This window comes from Clarias gariepinus, chromosome 18 (assembly GCF_024256425.1).
Source record: "Clarias gariepinus isolate MV-2021 ecotype Netherlands chromosome 18, CGAR_prim_01v2, whole genome shotgun sequence".
Taxonomy (NCBI): Eukaryota; Metazoa; Chordata; class Actinopteri; order Siluriformes; family Clariidae; genus Clarias; species Clarias gariepinus.
The window spans coordinates 30,380,141-30,390,990 of NC_071117.1; the positions used below are offsets into that span (position 1 = coordinate 30,380,141).

Consider the following 10,850-nt stretch of genomic DNA (forward strand, 5'->3'; position numbering starts at 1 on the left):
TGACTCGCCTGTTGTTCCTTTTGACTCCAGAATGGCACTGCCCTAGGCATCTGTCAAAATTATAGGACTGTAATTGCCAATGGCATCTTGCACTTTTTCTATTATTCCCAGTGAAGGGATGCTTCACCCTCCAGATACAAACCACCACCATTCTACTGGGAATCAACCTCCCACCAGCCACCTCAGCAAGGTAAACTGATCTGAAAGACAAAACATGACTTCACAATTATTGCAATAGTAATTTGTTATTCTTTCTAACTATTCATATTAGCTATCCATGTGTTGGCCTAGAAATGGCCTCTTTTTGCTTTTTTTATTAACTAAATTACAAAAACATTGAAAAGAATAATATTCCTACCTCTGAAATGTTTTGGTGGCCGTGGAGGGGCCAGTAACCCACTGTGGCTGTTAGGGCCTACTAGGGTTGAATCCATGTCTTCGCCATGGACCTCATAGTGACCCTTAGGTGTAAGGTCTAATGTACTGAAAACACCAGTAACTCCTCCAGGGAACAGGGCCACATTTGAATCATCAGTGAGGTAAACAGTATTGGCTGAAACCTGGTTGAGAAAGAACAAAAATTTGACTAATTTTACTCACTTAAAAGACATATTGTGCAGATGTAACATTAATTGGGAAAGTAAATAACGCATCACCTTATGAGAACTCAAATATACACAACGTTACATTCTTAACCTGACATTAATTAAAATGACATGGTAAATATTAAAGTTACCTTAAAAAAAAGTTCTTACCTGAAATATGCAACTTAACTTTTCAGCCGTCATGTCCTCGTCCCTAAATGACACTTATTATTCCTGAAAACTATATAGTGGTCCATGTTTGGTGGCATGCAGGTCAGTGTACCAAGATGATGACACGTTGCCACGTTGCCACAAACAGAAGCGATACTTCCATTTAATTATGAGAAATATGAATGTCTCCCTTTTCATTATAAGAATCATGCATTATATATAGAAACCAATTTTGAATGATCAAATAAACTACAATTTCTAGGTGCTGCTATGAAACTGCTTTGAAAGTGTATAAAAATAAAAAAATAAAAAAAACACTTTAAAATGACTAAACTTTTTCTACCACACACACACACGTTCAGTAGCGGGAAATATGTCACTCTTTGACGGACAACATGGGTGGCTCTTAAAAGAGCCGTTGTGTTGATGAAGACGGCAGTGACGCGCTTTACTTGGAGCTGGTGTATTTAGTCACGGCCTTGGTGCCCTCGGACACGGCGTGCTTGGCCAACTCACCGGGCAGCAACAGGCGCACGGCGGTCTGGATCTCCCTGGAAGTGATGGTGGAGCGTTTGTTGTAGTGAGCCAAACGAGAGGACTCACCGGCAATGCGCTCGAAGATGTCGTTGACGAACGAATTCATGATTCCCATCGCCTTGGATGAAATGCCGGTGTCGGGGTGAACCTGCTTCAGGACTTTGTACACGTAGATGGCGTAGCTCTCCTTCCTGGACTTTCTGCGCTTTTTGCCTCCTTTGCCGGCGGTCTTGGTCACGGCTTTCTTCGAGCCCTTCTTGGGGGCGGTCTTGGCTGGCTCAGGCATGGTGCTGTTACTTCTGAAACTGAAAGAAGAATAAACAGCTCCGCCTCGAGGGCCCTCTATGTACAGGTCACATTGTAATTGAGCACTAGCCAAGAACGGATTTTGATTGGTCTATATTCAAAACCTCTACACGTGAGGGACCTCCTACCACCTCAGACTCTTCCTGTTACTCCTCCCCCCTCCGCTTCGCTTTGTGTCCCTTCCCGTCGTTTTAGAGTCGCGGATTAATTTATTGTTTTTATTATAAATAAATGAATAAACCAGGATATTTACAATAACCTAATCCAGAAAATAAGTACGTCACGTGTTCGACCATCAAAAGATATCCTGTACATATAATTTGTAAATAAACGTTATCCTTTTGCGTCCACATTTTCAACTAGTGTGTGTGTGTGTAACAAACTTTAAATGCTTTGTTCATGTCTTGTGATGCTTTAAATGGATTCGAAGGCTTTTAAAACGGTTTCCTGATTATTTGGACAAGGTGAGAAATCCAACACATCTAGTTCTCTCAACTGCCCGCAGATAGACAAGTGTCATGAAAGTATTAAACGATGATATTTTGTAGACGGTGCTTAATAAGCTTAAGATGCATTTTTACACAAAGGTGAAGACAGGAGCTCTTTTGTTGGAGATGTGGGTGGCTCTTAAAAGAGCCGTTGTGTTCGTGTCGTTAGCCATTGGAGTGTTTAACCGCCGAAGCCGTACAGGGTGCGTCCCTGGCGTTTCAGCGCGTACACCACATCCATGGCGGTGACGGTCTTTCTCTTGGCATGCTCGGTGTAGGTGACGGCGTCGCGGATGACGTTCTCCAGAAACACCTTGAGCACACCACGAGTCTCCTCGTAGATCAGGCCGGAAATACGCTTCACTCCGCCACGGCGCGCCAGACGGCGAATAGCGGGCTTGGTGATTCCCTGGATGTTATCGCGGAGAACCTTACGATGACGCTTAGCGCCTCCCTTCCCGAGTCCTTTCCCGCCCTTACCTCTTCCTGACATTGTACTGCTCTTACAAAGTTAAATAAAAGAATGTAACGCACAGCCTCAACGACGACGTGTTTATTCGCCTCTAAAGGACCTACTTGAGACCAGGAGAGGAGGCGGGACTAAGACCAACGGTCGTGTTTTCCTTAAAGATATATAAAATGCGTTATTATATTTTATACCAAAAAAATCATACAACCAAACTGCAAATAAGTATCTGCGAGACCTGATAGAAATATAAATTCTAATGTAACGTAATGTAAGTATCAGTAGTTCTTTGTATAATTTTGCATATACGGCGTAAATGTTGAAACATTGTTACATATCAGTGTAATCAACAGTGTAAAAATGAAGCATTTGTAACCATGTATATGTGTCGTGTGATGTGTAAAACCTTTCTTAAATGAAGTTTGATTAAAACCGCAAGAGCGCGCACACACACACACACATATATTCACACAATACGGGCAATTTGGTAACGATTTTGGTATGAAACGCTCGTACCAGGAGGAAACCCGACAAGAACAGGGGGACTATGCAAACTCCCCGCACACAGACCTGAAGCAGGATTTAAACCTCAAACTCTCGACCTACAAGATCACAGTGCTTAAGGAAACACTTACTAAACTCGGCCACAAGATGGCAGGCAATAACCATCCAAAACATGAAGTGCCGCCTAAAACTCATTATTCCTTCTTTAGACAATTCTGCTAATAAGCTAACCATATGATTATTATTATTATTATTATTATTATTTACTTTAAAAAAACACAGAAGAGCAAAGGTCTTTAGCCTTCAATTCAGTTAATGTTATTTCATAATATATATATATTTTATCTTTCGGCTGTTCCCTTTCAGGGGTCGCCACAGCGAATCATCTGCCTCCATCTAACCCTATCCTCTGCATCCTCTTCTCTCACACCAACTAACTTCATGTAATTACGTGATTACAATATAATTACGGAAAAAAAACTGAATTACTGAATTACTATTTTATCATAATTTCAAATCATGTTTTTTTTTTTTTTTTTTTTTTTACATCTCGTCCATAGTTCTTTGTCGTTTTAGTTCATAAATAGTTTCTTTAAACTTTGTCTTCGTCAGCAGATTACTGTTTCCCAAGGGTGAAATTACTAGCCTGCCAAGGACATAAACTCAACTAAGAATATTTGAAATGACTTAAGCCCTATTCGGACGGGACTAGTTTTCCAAACAGCGTTTGAGTTTGATTTTTTTTTTAATGACGTCTGTCATTTTATGTATGCATTCGGATGGGACTAACATCTCTGTGTTTATTCCGGAGGTAGGAGTGTCTGTGTTTTACATGTTAAAGACTCGTTCAAAAAGAACGAATCGTTCATGAACGATCCATCACTAGCCCAGAAACACAGTGAACACAGAACCATGCCGGTGCAGCTCCAGGACTTATCATGATGGAATATACAGTGAATTATAGCGTGATAATTGCCAATTTGCAACACATACCAGACAGTGTATGTGAAATTAATTGGATGTTACTGTTTAGAGCAGTAAGCAGTAGCTTTATAGCTTTGTAGCAGTGCTAATATTATTGGAGTGTTGGAAAATGCAGAGCCGAGTGTAAATGTCAGTCATTAAAAGGGATAGCATCTCATTTAAACCATTAAACACGCTGATGTAAACAATCAGCTCCATGGCACGAGCTTTACTTCCTGAGCAGAAGGTGAGTGAGAACTTAAGAAGCGTCAGGGGCGTGTCTATACTGTGGGGCGGGATTGTGTGGGGAGTGACGTCACTGCAGTGACAAAAATTGCTCAAATTCCCCCCTCTTGGTCGGCGACTGCAAGTGACGTCACTCCCCACACAATCCCGTCTCATGACTTGTAAGACATGGGAAATACAAATGCAAATGGACTTTTCTTTTTTATTTGAAATTTGGCAGTCAGTGTGCGTTCATGAAGGCGAAACAGCAAACGGTAATGCGAAGTTTGCAATTGCATTTGAGTTATGGCACATTTGCAAATGCAATTTCTTTTAAATATTGTCCGGGATATCGCTCCATACCGCAGTTCACCCCTATTGCTCAATTTCTCCCCTATTTGTCGGAGACTGTGAGTGACGTCACTCCCCATACAATCCCGCCCCACAGTATAGACCCACCCCTGACGCTGATTGACAGGTTTCCGTGTAACGTGTTGGAAATGCAATTGAAAATGGATTAGAGATTGCGTTTGAGTTTTGGCGGCTTGACGCGCGACGCAGAGAAAGTGAAAAAGCAAATGTGGTCATTGATTTTGCTATTTAAATATGACAGGCTCATGACTTGTAAGACATGGCAATTGCAAATGGACTTTTCTTTTTCATTTGAAATTTGGCAGTCAGTGTGCACTCACAAAGTCGAAAAAACAAACGGTAATGCAAAGTTTGCAATTGCATTTGAATTATGTCCACATATGAGAACGCAATTGCAAATGCAATTTGTAAATTCTTTTGAATATCGTCCGGGATATAACTCCATATTTTAGGTTGTTTAGCTTTAAGTTGATACTTAAATATATATATACAGTACTTAGCGGAAAACAAAAGACAGCTTGGTCGAGTTAACCTCCTGAACTATCTACAACCATGGTGGAAACCTAAAATTAAGACAGAGAAGACTAGAGGTGAGACATGATCTATAATGAGTATTAAAATTAATAAATTACAGATTTAGTGATATTTTCATAAACTATTTATTTACCACATCAACAAACAGCATGGCAGCAAAAAAAATATTTTTTTAAACATGGCAACTTTTAAAAAGTGAAAGGACACAGAGAAAGAAAGTTGAGAAAGAATAACACTTAATTGAATTTTTGATGCCATTTTACACACAGTACATGGCACAAGAACTGACAACACAACAAAACACAGAGATCACGATCGCTGGAGTGTCATCCAGAGACCTGGGCTGCCACAACCAGCTAAATCGTAACACAAATGCACAGAAATCAATTATTTTTCTACAATAATTAAATAGATTTAACATCTTTCTTTAACATAATTTCAGACTGCACAGATGGTAAGCTTACTGGGCTTACAGTGACTTAATATTTCTAGACTTAATATTTACTATAAATGATAATGGATTTCTATACATTTAACATCAAATGACCACTTTGGTTGTAAGATTCAGATAATTATTTAAAAGCTAGACATTTAAAATGAGAATAAGGAAGAAAAGTATTTCTTTGTGCCCCCCTTTCCTTGTTAATGCCCTACCTGCCCCCTGGCAAAACTTTGCTAGACCCGCCCCTTCACAGTTACCAGCTGTCAGCTATGTAGAAAAGGATCCTGGTGTTATTTGTCTCTCAGAAACAGTTCATAACTTCCCTTCAACTCATTCATGTCACCTAAAAGATAAACCTGTTTCTCTATCACCTGTTCAACTCTGATGATTCAATAAGGAATCTCCTGGTTTCACCTTTATGTTTCTCTCTCACATATCCAAACCGATCATGACTAGCAGCTTTTATGGCTGTGGCTCCAGCAAACAGCTGATAAACCGATCAGCTGATCAACAGGAGAAGGAGGGAGAGAATGAGAGAAGCCGAGGCAGCGTAAAGACACAGGATAACTCCAGCTTTGTGTGTGTTTTTTTTGTTTGTTGTTTTTTTCATTCTAGCTGAAATACAGGACAAATCGCGTTCCTTTTCACCTCAATTCGTAACGCGTAATATTTTCTCTGAATACGGGACGATTACGTTTTTTACGTTTGGCAACCCATACTAACTAACCTTATCAATAATTCACTCTCAGTAACATCACAGCACCAGCATAGAAACTCTGTCATCATGCTAACTAGTACACAGTAGGAGTTATTGTAACTGACTGTAAAAAGTTAGCAAGCACAACGAAAATAAGCTACACCTACTTGGTTTATAAGTTTTTTTTAATGGTTTTACTTAGGCTACCTCAGGTTCAGTTCTGCCACTTGGACCGGCGGCCGCCTCGGGTCTCTCCTCCTGCCGCCTCGGGTCTCTCCTCCTCCTGCCACCTCGGGTCTCTCCTCCTCCTGCCTCCCCTTTCCCTCTTCAACCTGCGGCTGCTGGCCTCCATTACTTGCTAATTTTACTGAAGTGGAAGCTCCACTATAGCCACCAAACAACTGTGATATTATAGCACATTTGGCAGCATCTGCCTGAAGGGCTAGTTTCTTTTTGGCGCTAATTTTTTCGGCTCCTCCTGCTCCTTTGCGTTTTTTGTTCTCCATTTTTGTTCAGCAGTGATATGAGATTGCTGAGCCGTTGCAAGGGGGAGGGTGCATCTGACCTCCTCGGCCGTAATTGGTCCAGCCCAGAGTCGATCATGACCAATTGGCCAATCCGCCACCTTTAATAGTTTATAACGTTACAAAAAAAAAAAAAAAAAAACATCGGCGGCCGGCCCACAAAAGACGAAAATCACCATCGGCCCACCGGGCAAATGCCCTATGGCCAGTCCAGCCATGTTTCCCCATCATATGCGGGTGCTGAGAGAGATAGATAGATAGATAGATAGATAGATAGATAGATAGATAGATAGATGTGAATAAGATGAATAACTATGAGTGTGGTGTCCTATAATCGCTGTACCTGTGTGTTTGATATGTACACCATAGAACTGGATGTTTGAGAGGGTAAAAAATAGTATTGTGGTTATCACGAGTAGACACTCTGCCCTTGAGTATAATAAATTACAAACTATAACCTTAAACATATTTAGAATAAATCAGGATCTCATCTATCATCACACAGCTCATGTACGTGTAATAACAGTAGTCGTGATGTCAGTACTCGCCCAGCAAACCAGTCTTTTGCAGCGGCTTAAAACGTCTGAATTATCTTCAAATACACAAAATAGCGAAAAGACACTCGATTATTTTGCAAAGGTTATCTGTTTAATTCATAAAGTTCGTAAAAACACTTTAAAACGAGAGAAAAACTGTTAAAAGCGTCGTTCGCCTTCTCAGCGTTTGGTAGCGAGTGACGTCATGATTTGAATCTGCGCGCGGGGAAACATAGGGAAACTGAATTTATGTTTTCTAAATAAGGTTTTGTTATTCGGAGCAAGTTTTATATTACTCTCGTCACGTGATGTTTAAAGAAACATCCGCGATTATGTGGTTTAAATTAAAAAGCTTCCTTGTGGTGTCAGTACCGCCGTGTTTTAGAGAACCGTTGTTTATTTTTAACTAAATTCGTTCCGCGTTTCGAGTCGTGCTTTAAACAATTCGTTAATTTTGGTAAAAACAATTAAATTGGATACGGTATTTGCAAATGTTTTTGACAAGCATGCAAAATAATCTGTTATTTACGACAACTCTGTACTTAGTAAAATAGAAACATTACAACGCTTCTGTCGCTAACTTACTACGTCATCAAGCCGCGTCCACGGTTGCTATGGGTTACTAGACGCGGGCGCTGACCCGCCGTCAGCGTGCTTTAACTGTAGTCGCTGTAACGTGGTCAGAAGGACGAAATGGGCAAATTTACATACGAATGTTCAGTGGTTTTTCATGTGGTTCTTCATTAAGATATTCATGATAACTGTTGGCTTGCCTGTAGTTAGCTTTGCCATTATTCCATGTTATTTTTTCCCCCATCAGACACTAAATGCAACATTTGGATATATTGTAGTATTATTTAATTATAGTGTTGTATTACTGACAGTAAGTCTGCTTGTATTGTTTTGTCGCCATGCAATGTCAGTGCTGAAGCAACATCTGTCTGTTAAGATTATAATCTACATGTGTACATATACTACATATACTGTATGTATATAGTGGTATACAAACCTGCATTTTAAGCACTTAACTACATACAAGTTAAGTGCTTAAAATGCAGGTTTTAAAACGACAGTCATCACCAGGGACCGTGAATGCATAGAGCGTGTGTGGATTGTCACTTTAATAGTTGTTTGGCTACTTATATCTGGAGGGCTTTGCTCACTGATACTTGTGTCTAGTAGGTGGCAGTGTTCCAGTGTGGTGCTTTGTTACTAACTTGGCCTAGCTAATGTTAATGTGCAATGTTGTCACTTGTTTGGAATGTTACAAACTGAAATCTTGGGTGCCTGAATTTAACAAATATTGAGAAAAGTTTTTGTGTGCAGATGAGAGTCCAAGCAGAGAACAGTAACAGGAATTATCTGTGCCAGAAAGGTATAAGCAAGTATGAAACAAAAAGTTTATAGAATTGTTGTAAAACCAGCGGTCTTGTATGGTTTGTAGACATCGATGCTGATGAAAAGAAAGAAAACAGGGCTGTAGGGGCGGAGCTAAAGATGGTGCAGTTTGCTTTGAGAGTGACAAGAATGGACAGGATTTGGCATGTGTATATTGGAGGAACAGTGCAAGTAGGGCAGTTTGGAAACAAAGTTAGAGAGGCCAGATTAAGATGCTGTGGACATGTGCATAGAAGGGATAATGACTTTATACAGAAGTGACTGTTAGAGATGGAGTACAGGCAGAAAGAAGATTTTGAACAGTTTTGTGTGCATTTCAAAAGTTTTTGAACAAATTCTTCATCAAACACCATCTAAATTGAGCACCACTAGACACAAAGTCTAGCCACATAACATTTCAATTTGTTTTTAGATTCAATAGATTCTGATCCTCAATAATAATAACAATAATAATAAATTATTAATATTAATAATAGATAACTATTTTTTTCACCTGCTATACCTGAAATTTAAGAAGTTGCGTTTTATAGTTTTCAGTTCCTTTCATAGAAAAGTCAAATTATGTGGCGTTATCATATGTGGCGGATGTATTCATACCATTCAAAGCTATTTGTAATTTTTGGAAGAATTTCTGTAATTTAGTGAGGCATTTGTGATGTGCATTTAGTGTATAAGCTGGCCCTGGTGTAGAGGCGCGTGGGTAACAAATAAAATTAATTAATTGATTAAAATATTCGTATTCCTTAGAGTGTGGACTTTGGAACAGGGAGCGGCGTGCAGTTGCAGTTATACACTTACGATGTGCATAATTTAGTTTTTTTGGGTATTGCTCTCCTTGTCGTAGTTACGTGCGAGATCGGCCAGACGCAACCGAGGCTCGTTTCACTGAGCGGGTGTTCTCAGGAACAAGGCAGAATGGTTAGGGACTGCCGAATGCCTCGTTAATTCATGGTAGTTGCATTCTAAATTGCAATATTAGTTTTGGATAAATATGTAAATCCCCACCTTGGTTAAAGGACATGGACTTAGTGTAAGGCTAAGATTCATTTCCTGAGCATATCTCAGGAGCAAGGTATGGTGTGTAAATTACAGTATTTTAGAATTTTAATATATATATATATATATATATATATATATATATTCTGGAATAAGTCAATAAAACGAGCTTAAAGTGTCCGTAATTAAACTGATCATCTTGAGGTGTCCGCCTAACTTTAATACACTACAATTCACCAACAATCAAAGCATGCTTATAAAATTATTACATTTGTGCACACAATATAATGACTGCAGTAACAAAAATAAGTTAAATTAGTATAAATTAATTCATGATTGAGAAATAACCAACTATTGGCACAAGTTGGATACCAAATTATGCAGCGTTGAGCTCCGCTGCTCTAAATTAAGCACAAGACGGCTTAAGAGCTCATGACAGAGCGGCATGCACTCCTGACACAGACAAAGAACTGACTGACTGACTTCAACTAATATTTTAACTAACACACCTAACATGACAAACATTAGTACAGATTGTATATGACAAAGATTCATGTCTTCCATGTTGTACTCCTGTTCACACATAACTATATTGCTTTTACAGACAAAACAGCAGCAGCAAGATTTAATCGTAATTTCCTCAACAGAAAAAAAGTACACTAGAAGGAAGCAGGCCGCATAACAAATCGTGACAATGTGTGATGCCATTAAACAACCTTCTCTTTTATTTCAGATACAGAAATTTAATTGGATCAGCTGATGGTTGACTTTATTGTGGCCAATAAAATTTATGAATGTTGTTTATCTCTAACCAAAGGCCTCCTTATAGCAACATCAGACAAGGAGGAATTCTGACACAATTCATCAGAAATATCCCTAAATCATTCATATGTAACTCTAATCTGAGAACTTCCTGATTCATATGCTGATGCAAATCTTCTGTAGTGAAGGCTTAAAGGCACGGGCCCATAATGAAGTGCTAGTAACCTCTCTTCTGGGCTCCAACTGACTCTCTACTATACAGTACGTAAAGTATCTGGGTCGAAGAAGAGATCGACTTGGAAAATGACTTGGATGTTTTGGACACTGATTTTTCCTCACCTTACC

At 39.4% G+C, this 10,850-nt stretch overlaps 2 protein-coding genes across 2 annotated transcripts; both read right to left on the minus strand.

Annotated features, from left to right (window-relative positions):
- On the minus strand, window positions 1–1,587 carry LOC128506332 (histone H2B-like). Its single transcript, XM_053476755.1, has 3 exons — window positions 1,272–1,587; window positions 359–560; window positions 1–200 (listed from the first exon to the last, which is right to left on the minus strand). The coding sequence occupies exons 1-2, from the start codon at window positions 1,576–1,578 to the stop codon at window positions 532–534; spliced, it is 336 nt and encodes a 111-aa protein (XP_053332730.1). The 5' UTR covers window positions 1,579–1,587; the 3' UTR covers window positions 1–200; window positions 359–531.
- Window positions 1,588–2,211: 624 nt separating this feature from the next.
- LOC128506390 (histone H4-like) lies at window positions 2,212–7,031 on the minus strand. Its single transcript, XM_053476808.1, has 2 exons — window positions 6,990–7,031; window positions 2,212–2,588 (listed from the first exon to the last, which is right to left on the minus strand). The coding sequence occupies exons 1-2, from the start codon at window positions 7,029–7,031 to the stop codon at window positions 2,268–2,270; spliced, it is 363 nt and encodes a 120-aa protein (XP_053332783.1). The 3' UTR covers window positions 2,212–2,267.
- Window positions 7,032–10,850: the final 3,819 nt, after the last annotated feature.